Below are 22,557 nucleotides of genomic sequence, written 5' to 3'. Positions count from 1 at the left end.
TAGGGATGATAAAAGTACCTACCTCCCAGAGCTAAGGTTCAAATGAGAAAATGTTTGTAAAGTGCTTAGCTTGGTACCTGCCAATAAGCAATTCTTAATAAATGCTTGATCTGTGGGGTTCAAAATTGCCCACTCTACAATAAAAGAAACTGAGGCAGAACTTTGAGCCAAAGTGACCTTTAATGAAGTAGACCTCAGAGCTTTCTCACAATCTGAGATGTCCTTTTCCTCCAGGGCCTTAGTTTTATAATGATTGATGCCTAGATGATATAGATGAAGTAAATTAAAAATGCAGAATTTCATTGGCTTATAGATCTTGACCTTGACCCTTTAGTAGAGTCTATATAAAATCAACTCCTGATTGTTACACTAGCCTACAAGCAGACCTATTTTGATCTTCCAGGAGGTTCTACTAAGCCAATGATCAGCCATGGATTGGGCTGAAAAACAGAAGTCAAAACATCCACATGAACCAATCACAGAGAGACAGGCCACAGAGGTCACTTGTGATTCAAGTGCTCCTGATCATCTCCTCATATTGGACAATAGAGAGATGATGAAGGGGAAACACAATGAGGGGCTTTCCATGTTATAGAATCACCTCTGTCATGCTGGGTTTGGTCACTATAATAATGCAAAGAGGTCCTCTAGTTAGTGTTTTATGATTAAGCAAATCAACTTAGAGTAGGAAGGATCTGAACTCACATATCCCTGACTCTAGAATTTTATCCATGGCTAGCTACTCTGGACAATTTTTTTTAAAAGCAGTTTTATTTGCAGTTCACAACTCTGGGGCCTAATATACAGAATTTATAACCACGATCCCTAAGGAATCATATCAAACTGATTAATACTTATTCAAAGAAAATAAGGGTCCAGTTAATCCTCTATCATAGTTCCTCTCCCAATTCTTTTCCTTTACATTAAGGATATAGTGGATAATAGATATGAATGGTAAGGATAAGTTAATCTGAGAATGATGTGACATATCAGAAAACTGAATTTTCCCAAAAGGCTACTCTCTGAAAAAGAGGATTCATTTAAAAACTACTAGTAACCTTGAAAGTTGAGACCTGAGAGAAACAGTAATTTCACAAAGGACAAGCCATAAGACAACATCCTAACCACTAATACCATAATACTAGTTTTAGCCTTTGAATATAGTATTAAGAACTACAGTATAATTTACTCAGCCCCAGGCCTCCACTTTGTGCATATTGTTTAATAAAATAGGATAGGGATAGGTATTCATCCTGTAATTTAATTGGTTTGGGGAATACTCAGATAAGGAGACACCCTCCATCAATGCAGATGGACACCTTTCTTGCAATTTCTAGTCTTGAAGAATTAACTAAAATGCTGAGAGATTACTTGGCCTTCCCAGGGTCTTATAGCCAGTGTATATAAGAGACAGGACTTGAAAACAGGTCAGCTCAGTTTTTAAGTCACTCCCAATCTTCTATAACACATTGCTCCTCTTAAAAAAAATAAAGTCACATATTAACAAACATATTATCTTCTTCATACCTGGTAGGTTGTAAATAAATAATTGTTATAAAAGGAAGGGAACCTTCCACTCCTTGGACAGTCTCAGACTCTACAAAGTAAACATTGATTTTAAGATTGTTCCCTTGATGCATTAAAAAATCACTGGCATATAAATTAAAGTGCATCTAAGCAAAATCTAATTCTCTTGTCCTCCTTTAGTCTTAGAAAACTGATCCTGTATCCTTTATGAGATTTATGACCCAAGGCAAGTTACTTAGATACTCTATGCCTCAGTTTTTGTTTCTAGCAATTGAGGATTTGAACTAGATGACTTCTATAGCTTCTTCCAGCTCTGAACCTATGTTCTTATGAGCTTAGTCTATTCTACTGACCCATGTCTCTGATCCTGTGGCCTGTAGATTGCAGTCTGGCAGTGATGGTGAAGGTTGTGGTGGTGTCCAATGGAGTCCATGGCTTTGGAGTGGTGCTCAGTGGTTCCGGTTGGGTGGTGGTGCGTGCTTGGGTTGTAGTGGTTGAGAGTGAGGTGGTTATAGACTTCTGATATGGCTTTGTTGTCTCATCTGTTAGAAAAAAATATACCAGGTCTTGAAAAGTGTAATATTTTTATTGTAGCAGTGTCAAACAAATAGAAATAACACTAATCCTTATCATAATTCTATATTTAAGGATCCTATAGCTATATGTTGAATTAGTTTTAAAATGTGATCTAATCTATGCTTTATTATATTTTTATTTATTTTGTTAATATTTTCCCATCACATTTTAATCTGATTTGAACTGCCCTTGGGAGTGTTGGGTGAGCATACAGATAGAGGGCCATGTGTTTGATACCTTTATATAGCTGATGTATTGGGAACTGTAAGATATCAAATTGACTGGCATTTACTAAATGGCAACTTCAATGCAAGAACTGTGTCAGATACAATGGGTGATCCAAGGAACATAAAACACAGTCCTTGATCTTAAGTCCTTGAGATCTCCTATGGGAGAGAAAACACATAAACACACAAAGAGTTGTTGTTTTTCCATTTTTGAAGAGGATCAATGTCATCATAACTGATGTCTTGACTCATTTGTGAAGTGTTAAGTGAGGCAGAGTTGCACGAAGTCATTGGCCTCACTCTTTTCTTCCAAAGTCACCAAAGTCCAGGGACAGGAAAAAAAATCAGAACAATTTGATGGCCCAGAATGCAGTGGGTGATCTTGGCATCTTCAGTGTTTGACCTTAGCACCTGCTTCAGCTGCTTCATAACTGTTGGAACAAAAAGTTCTCATCTGTCTATCCTTCCAGAGGAAGTTTTCACATGCTTAGGAAAGACAGCCTCCCAATTTGTCAACAGGTTTGAAGCCTGTTGGTTACCCTCAACTGATTTAGCAATATTCAAAGATGGTTTTATTGGGATGGTGTGCTTCTTGGAGCCACAGGTGAGAGTTGGATGTCAGGTGAACACCAAAGGTAGGAGAGGAGTCCTGGAGGAGACTTGGCAAGCTCTCATACCAGAGATGCTAGTCCTCCTTGAATACTCCCAAAATGAAAAGTTAAATAGCAATAGAAGTCTATTAAAAACTTGTTCCAGGCAACTGTGAAAGAGATGTCACAAGGACATAATTAATTGTCAAGTACAAATGGTATGTTATGCCAAATGATCTAGAATGATTCTATAATTTGAAATATCATTCTAGTTATTGCCATACAGAATAATTGGATTGCTTCATTAACATTCATAGTATGATGTGAAAGAACAGTACAAACCTGAATTTGGTTCTGTCATTAACCAGCTATGTTACCTTATTCAAGTTACTTAACATCTGTAAGATGAGCTAGGGTAGTAATAGAACTAAATGATCTCTATTTTTTTTTTCTTTTCCTAGCTCTGACATTTTATGATTCTATGACTAATACTGAATCTCTAAATGTAACACTAAATGAAAGAAGATGGCACAAAGAGTGGGGAAACAGATGGGTTTCCTTTGTTTCTTCAGACATTTCCCTTTGTAAATAAGAGACCTGTGTCAGAGAAGGGTACACAGTGGCTAACTCTTCCCAAAATTCTACTGCTTACAGCACAGTGTAAGACCCTTGGTCTTCAAGCCTGTATAGCTGAGGTCTAGATTGAACTTTGACTAGTACATAAGGCATCTAACTTTAGGAAGGATTATAAGAGGGAGTATGGTGCAATGGGGTTTTGGGGGCACATGGTGTAGGCCTTGGAATTAGGTAGACCTAGGTTCAAGTCCTGCTCCTCACAAATTTTGACTATGTAAACCTGAGCAAATGACTGGATCTTTCAATAACTCCAAACTATTCTTATGAACAATTGAAGATCTGAAGGGAATTTCTTCATTGGAAGTCTTCTACCATTTAAGTCTTAAATCTAAACTCCTGGGAGAAATTTAAAATACTCAAATAATCTTTGTTTTTTGTTTTGCATTTTGTTGTCATTAGAGAATTGGTTAATTGGTTGATTTTTGTCCTTTTCTATCAAAGAAGACTAAGATGGCATCATCATGTTAAAAACAAATTACAGTGTGTCTAACTGTATCTGATCAGACTAAAATAGACTCAGATTGTTCTGTAGTGGGTCAGGCTATTTGCCTATGTCCTTGAGAACACTTGAGGTTTTTACTCTAAATACTTACACATCTCACATTTCCTTTCAGATGCTTCAACTTTCCCTTGATCATACTGCTCTGATGAGGGCACACCAAACTTGGTGGTTCTGTGCCAATATATCCCATGCAGCAATTCAATTCTAAAGTTCTTAAGAGAGACAGGAGTGTTCCTGTATTGACAATTCTGACCTCCTTGAGAATGCTTGCCCTGAGTGAGTTCTCCATAAAAGTCTTTTTGGCAAGCCTATATTTTGCATTCTAACAATGTGGCCAGCCCATCTTAGTTGCACTCTCTGAAGTAATAGATGCTAGGCAGTTTACCTCAAGAAAGGACCTCAGTGTCTGATATCTTCTCCTGCCAGGTGATCTTCAAAATCTTCCTAAGACATTCTCTAATGACTACAGAGAGCAGTGGGAAGGTGGAGTACTAAGATTGATGGAATTTGTCAGAGTGATAAGATTTTCTGAAGTGGTGTCAAAATAGAGGACATGTATTACATTATCAAATTTATAAATTTTCTTTATGTTTAAACATATATATATATATATATATATATATAGCACACACACATATTTTAACATATTTTTGTCCCTTCTTAGACACCATTTGACCTTCCTACCCTTTACATATATTAACCGAACCTTTTCCCCAAATAATAGTGCCTATTGTATGTGGGATAGAGGATGGGTGTGGTAGGGACATTTCAGATCCACTGACCAAAATTGGGACACTTTCTCCTTTCCCCCTCTGATTATTATCTCATGTACATTTACATAGGGAAATAAGTCACCTGTTTTTAACCAAAAATTTTTGACTTTGATTATAATTAAATTTAGTTAATATAGGAAGCAGATAGTTCGTGTGTTGTTCATTGATCATAGAGCCCTATCAAATATATATGAGCACTTTGCCATAGAATGAGATGCTCACCAGTAGTCATAACCTTTAGAGGTCAATTAGTTTTTTCTGTGTTCAGGCAGTACTGAATTTGTGATTTTTTTAATCACTTAGAAATGATGAAAACTTCAGAATATATTTGAAACAAATAAAACAAACCAAATGCTACAAAAATGAGACAGGGTGTGAAAGAAAGAAAACAAAGCAATATTTGAAGAAGATAATAATAGTTCAAGTTTGTACAAAATATAATATTTGTTCTTAGAAGTTTTGTTTGTTTTAGTATTTGCTTTATTTGATTGTAGTTCATAATTTCTAAGGAGAAAAGGAAATTGTACTCATTCTGTGATTTTGTCTAAATAAGAAATTATATTTTTATTTTTCAAGAAGCATGAATGAATGAATGAAGTAAATTGTCTAAGAATTTAAAGTGTCTAGTGAGTGATTTATCATCTTTTGCCTTTCTGTTTTTGCTAATTATTTCTGGTAGTTAGGTGCATAACTCAGTTGTTCCTGTGTTGGTTAAGGAAGCAAGTGTAAAAACACCCTACAAATTTTGGAGTCCTGGGTCAAAGCCCCCATTGCCTCATCTCAGTTTACAGGTTTGCAATACAGCATGAGAACAAAGAGGGAATCTTATTGGATGTTAGAGAAGCAACAGATTAGACACATTAAAAATTTTTAGCAGTTTTGAGGTCACATAAATTTTCTCCAGGATCTAATATCAGTGAGGACGCAGTAACCTTAAATTTTGCTATTTAGTTGGGAACCAACAATGACGGAAGCAGACTTTTAATGCATTAAACATAGTGGAGTAGTTGAGAAGCCTACCTTTTGCATTAAATTCATTGCCTAGATTCTATTTCAGGCAGTTGCTACTTGGGCATTGGACACTCTTGTTCAATGATCTACTCCATCAACTTATGTCTTTCCTTTTGTTTGCAGATGATGAAGCATATGACTTCATAGAGTTTTGGTGGATTTTTGCAAACCAGCATTTATCTATTTTTATCTGGTCTGAGTAGCCATGGAGCCTAACCAAATTACAGCTGACCACAATATGACTTCTGACCGCCTGACACAGAGGACTGAAATCGCACATAATATTAGTCTTTCATGCAAATTAAGACCTTTTCCATTCAAGTGGCATCACTTTCCTACAGAAATATATTTTCATCCCTTATGTTGAAATCTTAACTTAATTTACCTGTTAATATGGGAGGCAGGTGCCTGCAGCAACCTGAATAGCTGCTCACCTACTCTGGTCCCTGCTACCCAGCTACTTGTCCTTGATAATATGATTAGTAGAATGTAAGCTCTTTGAGAGTTGAGACCTAGGACAGTGCTTGGTACACAGTAGGTATTTAATAAAAGCTTATAAAAAGAATAATGGAATAGATGATACTTATAAGCCCACCCACCAGTACTTGATCCCTTGAATATAAGAAAATTCATCTGTGCAAGGAATTATATTGTTAAGGGTTGTGTTTTTATGGTTTTCATGGGCAGTTTTTAGCTTGAATGGATGAAAACTTTCCTATAACTTTAAAGGGAAGTTCTTGTGGGTTAGAGGAGACAACTTCTTGTTGAATTAAAATATGATAGCCAGAATCTGGCAACTCTGGGTGACCCATTATGATCCTCTGGTTCTTAGAAATCTATCTTTTCTTATAGCTCAGTTGAAGTTCCATTAACTACATGGGACTTTTCTTCATGTTCTCTTCCCTCCAATTAATGTGTGTGTGTGTGTGTGTGTGTGTGTGTGTGTGTGTGTGTGTATTTTTCCCTTTAATAAAATGTTAGCTCATTTAAGACAGAGACCATTTTATTTTTATCTCTGCATTCCCAACACCTACTGCCTTTCCTGGCACAAAGTACTTAGTAAATGTTTATTATCCCAAAGCAATGTTGTCAATCTTTCAAGCAATTATTAAATAGAAGAGAAAGTCAACAGAGACAGCATGTGAGATTACATTAAATCAATTGTTTTTGCCTAGACATTAGCTACTATTTTCAGGAAATTGAAAAAAAATCACGAGTGACCCCAGACCAGCCTCAGATTCTCTGAGAATCACTTTCCTTTCTCATCTGTAAGAAAATAAGCTTGGACCAGATGGTCTTGACAACTCATTACAGCTTTAAAGTTTTGAAATTCTCTGATAACCTCAACAAATCTCTTTTTGGCTACCAGTCATTCATCAACACAAATGATAAGTGCAGCTGAGCATTAGGTTCTGTCTAGAACCATCGGATCATAGATCTAGAACTGGAGGGTTCCTTTGAGACCATTCAGTCCAACCTGTTCACTTTGCAGATGAGGAAATTGAGAGACAGAAGGGTTAAATGACTTGCTCAAGTACAAAAGAAGAATCAGACATGGTGCCTTCTCTTAAAGTGTTTAAGGGTCAAATGGATACAACACTGTTATTTGTAGGTTCCTCCAACTGTTTCTTTTTGCCTTCTCTTCCAAGGATACTCACTGAAGATAGCAAGGTTAGAAAAGCCATCTTTACCTCAAATCAGGTACTTGGAAAGTCAAATATCTTTTCCTATTTGGATTTGCTTATTTGGATGCTATCCAGTGAAATGTTCATCAAGTGAAGAGATTGTGGTCCCCCTCCCCAATCTTGCAGTATCTGGTACATGTCAAGTACTTCAAAAATGTTTGCTAGATGAAATAAATATCACACAGGAAGTCTAAAATTCAGTGTTCTGTTCTCTTTCAATAGTTCTATAATGGTAAACTGACAAATGAGTCTATTTTGTGAGTCTCAGTGAGACCAGGTCAGACTAGGACAAAGTCTGGTCTACACTTTTTCAAGTTGAATTATTTGAATTGGGCAGTTATTTTTGTCACACTGATCAGGTAGGTGCTTTCCTTTAAAAAATTCTAGTGTAGATGCTGAGCTTCCAGGAGATAGAGCTTGGGTATAAATGTGAAATAGCCAGGTATGAAATGTAACAAAATAATAAAGTCCAAGGCAATATTAATTTAGTTGGACAGCAACAGAAATGCTGCCAGTCTCAGAAAACATTCTCACATTTGCTATGTATGTAAAACACAAAAGGTCCCATCATCTCTATGCCCATGTTCTTGGTACATATTAAAAACAATCAATCAATCAACAAACATTAATTAATTGAGGAGACATAGCCTTGGAGGAAAGAAATCTTGGATTCAAGTCTCACCTCTGTTAGACATATAATGACTGTGTGGACCTAGAGATATGCTAATTGGCCTTGGTAGAGGGAATTTCCTCCGGCTCAGTGCCTGTCCCTATCAACAGACTACTATACTGCAGGCCTGTGCTAGCAGCTTTGGGCAGCTAGGTGGCACAGTGAATAGAATTCCAGGATTGACATTTTGACCTCAGACATTTACTAGTTGTATTGACCCTGGGCAAGTCGCTTAATTCTATTTGCCTCAGTTTCTTCATCTATGAATTGAGCTGGTGAAGGTAATGGCAAACGATTCCAGTATTTGTGTCAAGAAAACCCCAAAATGGGGGCACAGATATGATTGGAAAAACAATTCAGCAACAAAACGTTAGACATCCAGGCCTGTGTCAGATGCTATTGTTTTCAGAGTGCTTACATTCTAAAATCTTCTTGGGTTCAGGGGAATTTCAGCATTAGGATACTGATTTGGACACCATTCCAGTAAACATCATTCTTCTTATTTATGAACTGGGGGGGGGGGGAAGAAGGGGGAAAGCTGATCAGGAACTGCTCTTAGAGTCATACAGGAATCAATCACTTGCCTGCTTTAGCCACTGAGCTTTTAGGAGATGAATATTCAAGAGTTGATGGGTAAATCATGCCTCTTTTTTGTTTACCTTCTGCAAAAAAAAGAAAAGATTTGATTATTTCTCTGGGAGATTTTTTTAGCTGATCCTCTATATAAATTGATTCTACTGCCATTCGCTTGAAGTTATCTATAATAAGAAGGCGCAAAGCTAACTCTTGGGTAGCACTATTAAAAATAAATATCAAAGCCAAAGAAACATTTAGTTTTCTCTCATAGGGTTTATTTTATTAGGAAGAGTGAATAGAAGCAATGAAATTCCTGCAACTGGAAATTATTTGACATTAGGTACCAATTCTAATTCATGGAAACATGATATGCAAACATAGTTATTTATATATAGTTTTAGATGTTTATTTTCATTAGATAAATGGAAACAAGCAGTAGACTACACTTCTAGATGACAGATGGATAGACCTTATAAAGAAATTGGTTATAGGTTAATCATAGGATCATAAATTTAGAACCAGGAGGATTCATAAAACTATGAAGCTAGAGCTCGAAGGGGCCTAAAGAGAATATTTAGACCAACTACCTCAATTTAACAGATGAAGAAAATGAAGCTCAGGAGATTAAATAATTTGCCCAAGTTCATAAAGTTAGTAGCAGAGTAAGGATTTGAAGTCAGGTCCTGTGATCCAGCAACCTTAAATAGTATCATTATCTTCTCCTGTTATCTTCACAAACAATTTTGTTCCATTAGCACTACATTATTAAAGAAATCCAAAATAAAAAAAGATGTAAAAGTAACCCTTCTCTAGTAGCCTAGTAAGAACATAATAAGAGCAGTGAAGAATGTTAATTTCATGTATTTTTTAAGTCTCTGCAGTGAAAAAAAATAGTAGATTTGGAATCAAAAGGTTTGGGTTCAAACCTGATTCTGCTACTTAATATCCTTGAGTCCTGAATTTCCCCACTTGGAAAATCAGGGAGTTGACCAGATGGTCTCTAAGGTTCCTTCCAATTCTAAATCCTATGATGCTAAGAATTTGTATTCTCTTAGGAGAAGGGAAAGTGGTTCCTGGAGGTAATGAAGTGCAGAGAAAACACCTGGACTTTACCTCAAGATCCTTTTCAGTTACAACATTCTAATTTATTTCTGAAAAGAAGAGAATAGTCATGTGACCAGATTCAGGGTAGGTGACTCCTACAATCTACGATTTCAAAAGTTCTGGGAAGCTTGATGGAATCCCAAATATATTCCTCAGCTACTAACTAGTGTCCGAAATTCCACTCTTAGATTTTAGTTCCTGTACTTTTATTTCAAGCTTTAATCCCTGTTAAAATGAAAATCCTCCTCAGGAAGAAGATTTTAAAGTTGTCATCTCTTTCATTGAAATGGCAGAATTTCAGATCTTTTCCTTGGAGTAGATTTCCTAGGCAGGTTGAGAGGAGGAAGGGGAAGATTATGAAAATGTTAAGCATCAGAGAAGGGCCAAGTAAAAGCTAAAAATTGTATAGGGAATGAAAAATTTTACTGCTTCAAGGATTCCCGGAGTCACCTTTAAGTGATTTATATATTTGCTTATAAAGCTCATAACTATCACAGTAGACTGAATACTTAGGGTTAGAGATATAACTAACCCCACCCCTTCATTTTACAGATAAAAGAAAACCTAAGGTCTGAGAGATGAAGTGATTTGTCCAAGTTATAATATAGTGCCAAAATCAGGATTTGAATTCAGGTCTACTAACTCCAAGTCCAGGGCTTTTTCATTTACTTAAATACCACTGAAATGAGATGAGAAACTTGAAACTGGTTGAGTTAGGGAGTCACTGAGGTCCTTCTCAGATCTGAAACTCTGTGAAAATTCTCTGATTAATCTCTTTAATTCACTTCAGCTTATAAAATGATCTGATGAGCAGGAGCCCTGAGATTTCCAGGTCCCCATCATATGGTATAGATTACAAAACTTTTTTATCTTTTCTGACTCATTTAAGTATATTTGTGGATATATATATATATATATATATATATATATATATATATATATATGTATATATACCCACTGGAGAACTGAGAAAATATACCATTTCATTTTCTATGTACTACTCAAAAGGAAAAGGAATCTGATTTCAGTCTTCTGCAGCATAGATCAAGAAGCAGTTGGGTAATATTCAAAAACTCTTGAGGGAATCACATATCTATTCCTTTCCTGAATTGTGTGGAAATATCCTGCTGACAAAAATGCCCATGTCCCCCTCCTTCTCAAGTCAACCTCTGTGTATTAATTAGAGAAGTACAGTGAAGTGTGAAAATTGGAAATAAAAACTCAAAGAAAGGTCACTGAGGCATCTCAGCTTTCAAGTGAGAATCTTGACATAATCCAGTTTAAACTAGTTGGCAGAAAGCCAAAGTTCACACCATGCTGGAGGGACCATGTGACTGCCTAATGATTATGATTATTTGTGCTGCCAGTCAATCTTCATGCCACAGTGCAAACCTCCAACTCAACCATGTAGAAGAGAATTTTCTTCTTATTTTAGAGACTCAGATATTTAGCATCCACAAAACTAAGTCAAGAAATCCCCTGAAACTTCAATTGAGTGTCACCAAATAGAAAATAGGAAGATGGAGGCATAGATTTTACAGTGAAGCATATTGATTCTCATTGCTAAGATCTGAGTATCTTGACTCCCATGAAAATGAGGCCATTCAATCTATTTTAGGAGTTTGGAATTGCAGGTTAATTTTGGCAATTTTGGCATTTTGGCATTTTGGCAATAGGTCCTGGTTGTTTATGGGTAGGACATACATCTCTATTTTCTCCTTTCTGGTTCTCATATTAGTATTTTAATGTGATCCCTGGGTTGTTGCCTATGAAATTTCATAACTATTCATCTTGGTTTCTCTTGACTGGAAGCTGGTCTAATTTTTGTCTTGTTGTACAGACAGGAGGGGATTGGGGTTCAAAAGAGGTTATTCTAGCTTGGAATCCTCTTGTAAGGAGGATTCTAGTCCTGTTACTCTATCCTTGATCTTGTTCAAGTGTGGCATACCTAGCTTTATTTTATGGTGTTGTAGAAAGGACAACTGGATTTGGAGTTTGGAGACTCGTTCTAATTCTGCTTCCTTGACCAACTAATTTTTTGATCTTGGACAAGTTATTCGTGATTTTGATACTTCATTTCTCCATATGTAAAATGACCTTTTGCAATCTTTAAGATTTCTTCCAGTGCTAAAATTTCACAACTAGTTTATGACCTGCAAGGGTCCTAGGCTTAATTCTGGGATTCTCAAAGTACCTGAAATATTCCCAGGTGCCTGAGGACTTTTAGGCTTCCTTAGATATGTCCCAGAGTTAACTTGGACTTCCAGAGAGTCCTTCATAATAAAGTTTATATTCTAGATTCTTTCTAGATACATCTTGATAGAATGGAAAAAAATTCTTACTTACTCACAAATCCTAGTTTAAATCTTGATTTGGCTGTGTGACCTTGGTCAAATAACTAAATCTCTCTGGGCTTCAGTTTCATTAGTTATTTGAAGTAGTTGGACAGCATGACCTCTAAAACCTCTTCCAGCTCTTGATCTATGAGCTTGAAGAGGCCATTTGCCTAGGGCAAAGCAGAATGCCAGGTGTGCTTGTTGAATGCCAATTTAGTAACTAATGGAAACAAAAGGGTGAAATAAACAAAATATTTTAAAAAGTGAAAATTTTAATGTTATGTCAATTTCTTTGCCAAGAGCAGATTTCTCAATCTGTCTTTTTTTTTTTTAATTTACCTATCAAACATCTAGAGAAATAGGTTATGGATAGGAGACACTGAGACATCAGTTCCAAAACTCAAATTTAAAAAATAAACTTGTCTGACTTTAAATAGAATTTATAGATGCTTATTGTATATTCAAAGAGCTTACTATCTATTCAGATTTCCGAGATTCATCAAATGATTAAAATCTATCATTTTGTAGTCCTAATCATAAGGCCATTCAGGAAAAAATAGCACTCTCTCTTTTACAGTTTCCCCATTCTCTACCAAGCCTTTAATGAAAAGTAGGGCATTAACTATAATTTCAGAAATATTTCAGCAATTTTGAGTGTACCTGAGATTATGAAAGATTCTCTCCACCGGGGCAGGGACAATGATCGGATTCCATTGGAGTAACTTCCTTTGTAACCAGATTGTCCAGCAACTTTTCGAACAAGAATTCTTCCTCCTGAATTATCAACCACACCACTGTGAACAAAAATAACATCTGAGGTAAGAATTAGAAGAAATCTACTCGTAACTAGAGAACTATTACTAAATTGACCTCCATTACTCTAAACAGAGGTGGAGACAGAGAAGTTAGGAATAAAAAAAAAGTCAAAAGCCTAACCAACAGAAACATCTTTTTTCAAAGAGAATTCTACTATCTGATCTTTCATTAATTGGTCTGACAGTCAGAAGTGTCTCTGTTCCCCTCAAATTTTCTTTTCTAACAAAATTTCTATTAGTATCTTTTAAATATAATGCTAAATAAATTCTTTCTGACACTTTCCAAACTCAATTTTTCTAAACAACACAGAAATTTGTGAGCCTGTTTCAACAGTGTAGTATAAATTTCTCCAAACAAGAATCCTTTGATTAAGTGTAATTTTAGGATGATAGAGACAGATCTGTGATTCACTGGAAAAGGAAATGCTATTAGGAAAGGAAACTTCTACTACCAATACAAGTTGATACCTTCTCAGATCTGACATATTGTGGGTGCTGATCTCTGATGTCTATCCTAAATTTATACAGTCATGGATTATTAGAATTGGAAAGGGATCTTTGACATCATAAGAAACTGCGTGTGAGAAAACTTGGATAATGGCCAAAATAATGTCCTGCAGGTAATTAATTAGTGGGGAAGTCAATAGCCAAGTCTAGGATTCCTGACTCTAAGTCATGACTTCTCTTGCTGTCCCACTCTGGAATATGCTGCCTCCTCTTTTACATAAATCTCTACCATGTTTTGTGGTTTAGCTCAATTCCCAATCTCTAAGAGCTTTCACTCATATTAAAGCTCACATTGATTCTTCCTGTTTCTCTGATATCTTTATAAATCTGTAACATACCATTTAGTAATTATGTTCTATATGATATTGATTCTAACTGTTAGAGTGACTCACTCATGTTCCCATCTAGATTGTCAGCTCTTTGAAGACAAGGACATTACTTAATAATTTTCCTACCACAATAGTGGTGACCAACAAATGCTCATTGACTGAATATTTTATCAGTATATTACAACCAAATGTTTCTTACTATTCAGTGTTACCTTGAAAAGAATGCTGAATTTACACTTTTAGGAACTGGGTTCAAATATAGGTTCTGCTACTTTGCATAACTTTGTCACTTCATCTCTCTGGGGTTCAGTTTCCCTCCTCTATATAATTAGAGAATTGAACTAGCCTTCCTCTAATTCTATATTCTTGTGAATGGATCTTTTCAAATATGAAAACTCCTTTTTAATGTAAAAACAAGTCGGATTTCCCACATAATAGTGATTGTATTATTAACATCCATTAGCTGAGAAAATATATAATGGTATAAAACTTATTTTAATTCAGTAAGGCTTTCAAGTGAATATGTTATTATATTACTCACAATACCATTGGATACATTTGAAAAAAAAGTAACACATCTTTGCCTGTTGAGAAAGTATTTATTTTGTTGACAGCAGGAAGGAAAGTTTGCTTAAATCAAATCATTTCATGATATATACTTCTTGAAAAAAATTTCTAGATATCCCAAGGGATCCCCAGTTCCAAATTAGGAATTACTAGGAGAACCTATGGGTCAGTTGATAAATTTAGAAACAACTGAATCTCGGGTTTCATGGCTAGTTTCAGATTCTGGTCTGCTGGTAAGTGATCTTGCCAGGAGCCAGTATGTCTTTTGTCAAGGACATTTCATTGCATCGATCTCTGAGCAATCTACCTTTTTTGTTGATACCTCTATAAATACAGGGATTAATTCTGGGAAAAGATTGAGCCAAAGAAAAATTATCTTCTCTTAAATATGTCCAATAACTTCTTGTTCTAAAATCGAATCTAAGGAATTGCTCAGTCAGGGAAGTCTGATAAATCATCAGAGGTGTAATGTGGCTGTAACATTTTATTGTTATGAAATCCCTCCATCTAAAATATTAGCCTCTTCTAAACAATCATATCCTCTCTCAAATCTCTCTCATATCTTTGCCTCATCCAGCTCTTTTTGTTACCAAACTAGTCTTGATAAAAAAACACCAACAACAATGGAAAAATGTTTCTTCCTTTATGAGTTTTACATCAAGGAATCAATTCTTTTGACATCTTTATCCCCCCCGCCCCATTTCCTAATTGCAAAGAACAAGAATTTCCAGGCTATTTTAACCTAAGAAATTACCATCAACATTTTGTATAGACATCAATATTTCTAAGTAATTTTTCATAACTGACTAATTTTGATAAACCCTGAGGTTTATCAACTTAAAATAGCTTTGGATAGCAAATGGTTTCCCACCTAAGCTTCTTTTCTTAATATTCAAAGACACTCTCTCTCTTCTGTCTGGGCTAACAAAAGCATAAGTCTTTCTCCTACACTTATTCTGTTCTTCCACCCATTGATCCACTGGCAGTGAAAACGCTGAGATTAAGTTGCATCACTAGTCATATGATCTTCATCAAATAATTTTCCTTTTGTGGGCTTCAGTCTTCTCAAATACATAATTGCCTAAATGGACTAGATGTTCCCTCCTAACTCAATGTTTTGTGAATCTGTAATATCCTAGTACCTGACAAAGATTTCATTTCTTAAAGGAAGCCTTCTCTCTATTCCCACTTTGATGAATACTCTATTCTTCATCTTCTATACTTCCAAACTCACTTCATGCTCTCATTCAAATTTGAGAATTTCCAGTTCTTGTGGTAGTTGGGAGGTGATAGATACAATGGGGAAAGCCTTGGTCTGGAATTCAGGAGACCTGAGTTTTAGTCCTGCTATTGTCACTTTATTGGATTCTATTCTGTCTCATGTATCAAATGGTGATACTACCTGCCTTACCAACCTAATAAAGTTGCTATGAAGAAAAAAATGTTGACAGTGTAATGTAAGTGTATTTTAATGCACTTGTAATATCCCCTTTGGAGGTTCATTTCCTTAACTCTCATTTGCAATTACAGGGTATGTTCACAGACTAGATGGCTACTCTTTCTCAGGGTTCTAGGGGTAGACTCAATGGCTAGTTTCTTCCTAATGAGCTGAAGAGGAAAAGAAGGGGGAGAAAAGGAAATTGAGAAGGAATTCACTCAGACTACCATTTGATAGCTTCCTATTTTAACTAATTAAACTCATTAACCAGATACTAAGCTTTGATGATTCTGTATTACTCACAGATGACAGATATTTTAATGCCCTCCAAATATGGCACCAGGGACAAAGCCCCAGTATCCCCACCCTATTTATGGAGCTGAAGATCTGGAAGGTAGGCATTCTTCATCTACTTGCTTTTTTCCAATGTGGATAGAAGGCTTAACTGCTTTGAGTAATAATGTATCTTATTTATAAGGCCTTCCATCATCATGGTGCTTGATTCAATTAGCACAATGTCATTTATTAACATCTGGGAAACTTTACCATATATAGAAAATCCATACTTCTGGCTTCTGGATCTTGTGACCAACAAACTGGAAGAGTAGACATTTTCTCTAGTCCTTACTAAAACTCCAAGAAAAACCCAATAACAACAAAACAACAATAAATCTCGAAAGAGGAGTTATGTATGAGATATAAAACATGTACAGCTGAATTCACAGCATAAGAAAGTGAGAAGCCCTGCGAAGCAAAAGTCTTATAAACTAACACTGGAAAATATAATTTTTAATGCACAGTGGATACATTACTGAGCCTGGAGTCAGGAAGACAAGAGTTCAAATTCAGTCCCAGACACTTACTAGCTATGTGACCCTGCTTAAGTCATTTTAACCTCTCTTGGCTTCTTTTTCCTTAATTATAAAGCAGTAATGTTGTGAAGATCAAATGAGATAATATTTATAAAGTGCAAGTCCTGGGCACATAGTAGGTGCTATTTAAATGTTAGCTATTTATTATTGTTGTTATTGCTAGTCTTACTCAGCCTCCCTCCCTCAATCAACCCCCCCCCCCCCATCAACCTTCATGTTCTGTCAGGGATGCACAAACTGACCTACAGATCTGTTTGCAAGCTCCTGGGAAAATTCCCTCTTGCTGAAGAATTTCTTCAGGCATCAATCTTAAGCCTCTTTCCATTCCTCATCCCATTGTAATAATCAGTAGACATTGATTATGCCCAGTCACATGATGTGTATATTCCCAAGGCTATAAATTTGTTGTCCAGAACATCTAACTTGATCCCATAATCATGCAAAAGAAGCAGAAGCTAATTCCACTTAACCAGAGAATGAAAGAATGAAGAAACTATACGGGATCCACTGGGCCTGAATGAAAGGGATAGTCTTATCTTCTCCAAGTGATTTAGGGAAGATATTAGGCCAGTAAAACTAAATTCTGAGGAAGCCAAGGCAGGTATCCACTAACAAAGAGAGAGGACTCAATGCACATAGTTAATAAAAGGGGAAAAGGCTGAAACACCAGAAAAGATTATAAAATTCAAAGCAAGAATGAATGCTAAATGCTCAAAGAAATTAAAATGTTCATTTAAATGTTATGAGACAATAGAAATTGAACCACTGTTTGAGGAAATAAAGATCCTCTTGGAATGTCAAGAGATCATTGAATAACAAATACTTCATTAACCATTCCAGAATGCTTTAAAAGAGAATTGAAAATGATAAAAGGAAAAGGCTTGAAAGGGATAAATGTTAGAATTTATAGCTTTCATAACAGAAAAAAATGATCAGATTAAAAAAATGGGCTTTATAGCGTTGAAATTCTCTAAAAATGCTAAAAACAGGATAACTAATTTGGAATACAAAAATATTGAAGTAAAGGACAATTGGGAAGAAGAAAAGTAAAAGGCAATAATGTAAAAAATGCAGGACCTCTACACAAAAAAGAAATCATTTATTTTGAAGACAAGAGCCTCAGAGACAATTTAAGAATCATAGGTTTCCAAAAATACACAAAAAATGAAAAACTTGATACCAACATGCAAGAAATAATACAAGAAAACTACCCAGCAGCAATCAAAAGAATCCTCAGTTGGACTCCAGGAAATAACTTCAAGACACATAGTGGTTAAATTCAGTAATTCTAGCTACAATTTCTATGCCAAATGGTTTCTTCTTAGGACATTCTCCTTGAAAGTAGAATATACAATTGGCATGCATATACATCCCTGTTTTATGCCTTCTTTAATGTTAATGAGCAGCAGGTTGTCAAGCAAAGTTATCTTTGTTGTTCCATCATTCAAAGGTTTTTCTTAATTTTCACATATGCACAGGAGACATCTTGTTGGAGGCGAGCCTTCCAAAATGTTTTCAGATTTTGTTTTATTGAATCCAGCAGTAATCACAGTGGTATCTTGCATTCTCTACACTTTTAACATAGTTGTCAGACTATAAAAATGTTTGCTACTATGGAATATCATTATGTAAACCTCACAAATATAAAATATGATGAATGGGATTCATTTGTTGATTGCTAATTACTGATATGTCTTTGGTCTGCAGTAGAAAAAGCAATGGAGTGTGCTATAAAAATTCAGAATGATCCCTAGCATCTACATCTTTTTTTCTCTCTCTCCATGGACATAATATTATCCAAGAACATTCTAAATAACCATTTGGTTGAAGATCTATTTATTTAAAACTGATATTGAGTAAGGAGGACTTTTCTGAATTTGTTGATTGGGTTTTAACATTTAGCTCAGCTTGTTATAAACTATAGTTTTCAAAACTTCAAGGTCATAAACCATGATTTCCAGATAGATTTGACTTTGGCAGGTACATTTTGGAGGGGGAGGGGAGTTACTAAGAGCCATGTACTGCAAAAATGGAATTGCATCTGGAATCAGACTATCTGGTTCAAATACTGGCTCTGCCAATTACTAGTTGTAAGATCTTGAGCAAAACCACTTAACTTCTCTTAGACTCAATCTCCTCATGAGGGAAATAAGGGTTGGACTCAAGAATTTCTAAAGACTTAGCCTTTTTATCTCTAAAAATCTATGATCCTGGAAAAGCAATGAGAAGTAGGGAGAAAGGAGAGAGAGCTAGCCTTGGAGCTAGGAAAAACTAGATTCAAATCTAACTATAAGCTATGTAACCTTAGCCAAGTCACTTAACTTGCAAGCATCTTAGGAAACTCTCTAAGACTATAAATTATAGAGAAAGTGTTGTTTTAACTTCTTATTCAAGCAAAGTTGATTTTTTTTAACCCAAGTGTGAGGCTTTACTTTATTCCTATTAAATTCTATATCAATATACATGGCCCAATTGGCCTGTCAAGATCTTTCTGGATCCTGACTATCATCAAGGTTCTTAGATTTCCCTTCCTCTCATCTTCCTGTAGTATAAATTTATAATAATTTTTGTCATCTTTGAACCTTATCAAATTCCACTTGTTTGTGCTAGATTTAAATAGAAACCACTGAAATATTGATTTATCTTCCACCAAGGGAGAGCACTTTTTAAAAAGTGACTTTAAATGAAGACTCAGTCAATCCTTTTCAACTAGTGCTATGAAAAGAAAACCATGACAACTCATTCCTTTTCCCTTGTAGGTAATCCCATTGGACTGTGTGTAGTCTTTATGAGTCCATGCCTTGATCATTGGGTCCTGAAATAGCTCAAAGCTCCCCACCTGTGAACAGCAGCGCCACAGACACTGGAATATGATGCGTAAATGTCAGTGCCATAAACATGGTATTTGGGGTCTTGACATCCAGCTGGACATTTCGCAATAAACTCAGGATTAATTATCTTCCCAGCCTTGACATCACAGTTGATCTGAGGCACAGCTGTGAATGCAAAAATGATGGCAAAATTAAACCCAGTGCTGCAGGTGAAATCACATGCAGGGTGAGCAACAAGAGGTTATATAAAACTGTTGATTCACTCACTCCGTCTCCCAAAGCAGAACTATTCCTGCCCCTGGGCCCGTTCAGGAACCAAATGAAAACAAACATAGAATTAGAATTTTTCTGAAAACCTTCAGCTCTCAGTGACTTAAGCCAAAAGATGACTCTAGGTGATCTCTAAAATATAGATAAGAGAATTCATCTCTCTCTCTCTTTTTTGTGGGGGTGAGGGGAAGATGATGAGTGACCATGAATGTGTGATGCTACATGTACAATTAGACTTGATTTTTTAAATAAACTTTGCTAAACTGCTGTTTCCCCCTCTTTCTTTTTTATTTATTAAAAGAGATCAATCTCTGGGTAGGGGAGGAATATATAGAGAAATAAAAATATGAAAACTCAAAATAAAAAAATAAAGATTCCAAGATAGATCTTAATAGCCTATCATCTATTATTGTTAAAAAAAATTCTGGATCTACCTTTGGTGCTTTAAATGTACTCTTTTTTTTTTTTTGCAAGGCAAAGGGTTTAAGTGGCTTGCCCAAGGTCACACAGCTAGGTAATTATTAAGTGTCTGAGGTCACATTTGAACTCAGGTACTCTTGACTCAAGGGCCAGTGCTCTATCCACTGTGCCACTCAGCCACCCTTAAATGTACTCTTAAGACAAGAGCAGGACTATGCTGTTGAATATGATGGAGTGGATAGGGAAATCAATGAACTTTTCTGTAGCTCAGTTTCCTCATCTATAAAATGGGGATAATAATACTTGTAATATTTACTTCAGAGAGTTATTGTGAAGTTCAGGTGAGAAAATGAACACACTTTGCATATTCATAAAAGTCAGTTATTAATTTGGATGGTCCACTTGAAGGAGAGAAAATTCTTATAAATAAGTAAAGCCCCTTGCTAGCCCTGTTCCAATTTTGCTTAAACACAGACATCCATTCGCCCCGCTTCTATATCCATTCTTTTCTTTTCAAGGCAATGGGGTTAAGTGACTTGCCCAAGGTCATATGGCTAGGTAATTATTGAGTGTCTGAGGCTGGATTTGAACTCAGGTCCTCCTGACTCCAGGGCCAGTGCTCTATTCACTGTGCCACCTAGCTGCCTCCCCCATTTATATCTCCCCAGATAATTCTCTAACCCTCTAAGCTGTTAAATGAACAATTCTAAGGCTATTCATTAGGTCCCAAGATTCCTTCACCTTCACAAGGAGCTCTTTGCTAGACTACTTTAGTGTAGCCAGGTCCAAGACTATGAAAAAAGTTCAAATAGTCAAAACCATTCTTTGAATTGCTCTTAGAAGCAAACCCTTCTGCTCAGACTCTCCTGGTCTATGATCAGGAAACATGAAGCTGAACAATCAGAAAGTTTTTAGGGAAATAAATGAAAGAATGAAGTAAGAGGTAGTGATGCATAATGGGCAGTATTTAAATTATTTTGATATTTCCATCATCTTTTTTTCTATTCTTTGTGTCCTATTCTTGTGTGTGTCCTATTCTTTGTGATTCCATTTGGGGTTTTCTTGGCAAAGATACTAGTTTACCATTTCCTTTTCTAGATCATTTTACAGATGAGGAAACTGAGGTTAATAGGATGAAGTAACTTGTCCAGGGTCACACAGCTAGTAGTTATATGAGAACAGTTTTGAACTCAGGACTTCTTGACTCCAGAACCAGTGACCTATCCACTGTGCCACCTAGTTGCCCACTGGATTTGAAGTTAGGTTCAAATCCTACTTCTGATATTTGTTAACTGTATGATTAAAGGCAAATTATTTCACTGAACCTCAGGTAATTTTTTAAGGCAAGAAGTCTTAATATTGTATCCATGGATCCAAGTAATCTGTGGATAAATGACAGAGGGGTCTGAGAACTTGGAACTTTTAATATTTTGGCAATATTTTGATAACTATTTCAATTTAGATTTCTTTGTAATTCTAAGTTGTATTTTTTTTTATTCATTTAGAAGCATTGTTCTGAGAAGGGGTCTATAGACACAGCAAGATTGCCAGAATTTTCAAGACATGCCAAAAAATGATTAAGCACTCCTTTAAGATGACCAGAGGTTATCTGTGTTGGTGGATTAAGTTCCCACAAAGGTGGGGACGCAAAGGACCACAAAAGGACTTCTGATGGAACACTAGTCAAACCTGAATTTGAAAAAAAAGGATCAAACAATATGACTTAGGTCATAATGCTTCCCCAAAGCACCCCTGACTGCCAAATTCAGGAGCAGAGGAAGAGCACACCCTGTCTCATGGGAGTAGATGAGGTCAACAATAACAACTTACATCCACATAACACTTAAATGTTTAAACCACAAGGTGGCACTGAGAGCCATTCACTAAGGAGTCCCACCTGACCTGGGTAAGTAAGTGGAGAAGCCTTGATTAAATGTGTTTATTCTCTACGGTTACCAGAGAGACAGTGACCTTTAATCTTTCCTTCAGCCTTTATGGGTCTGTGACTCTTGTTAAGAGGTGTGTGGACTTGTGGATAATCTCCCAACCCATTAGTTAACCCTGTCTCTTAAATAGATTGCAACATTTTCACATTAAATTCAACTAAGAGAGAGACAAATATGGAAATAAAAAGAGATAAAAAGAAAGACAGAGAAAGAGAGAGAGAGAGAGAGAGAGAGAGAGAGAGAGTGAGAGAGAGAGTGAGAGAGAATAATGATAATTTAAATACTGTAGGAGATTACATTTGCCATCCTAATGACTATATATACCTTAGAGTGAGTGTGAGATGGGAGC

At 36.0% G+C, this 22,557-nt stretch overlaps 1 protein-coding gene across 2 annotated transcripts in view; it reads right to left on the bottom strand.

The window, feature by feature from the left end:
* Nucleotides 1-22,557, bottom strand: part of VIT (vitrin) — a 148,150-nt gene that overhangs the window by 61,177 nt on the left and 64,416 nt on the right. For both annotated transcript variants that reach the window (XM_074209696.1, XM_074209697.1), the window contains exons 4-7: nt 19,581-19,737; nt 12,874-13,007; nt 8,782-8,859; nt 1,881-2,069 (exon numbers count right to left, since the gene is read on the bottom strand). In XM_074209696.1, coding sequence (XP_074065797.1) covers nt 1,881-2,069; nt 8,782-8,859; nt 12,874-13,007; nt 19,581-19,737 — 558 coding nt within the window. The remainder of the gene's footprint in view (nt 1-1,880; nt 2,070-8,781; nt 8,860-12,873; nt 13,008-19,580; nt 19,738-22,557) is intronic.

This window comes from Macrotis lagotis, chromosome 1, assembly GCF_037893015.1.
Source record: "Macrotis lagotis isolate mMagLag1 chromosome 1, bilby.v1.9.chrom.fasta, whole genome shotgun sequence".
NCBI classification, from domain to species: domain Eukaryota; kingdom Metazoa; phylum Chordata; class Mammalia; order Peramelemorphia; family Peramelidae; genus Macrotis; species Macrotis lagotis.
The sequence above is the reverse complement of the archived record's forward strand: the minus strand, read 5'-3'. Positions and strand labels throughout refer to the sequence as shown.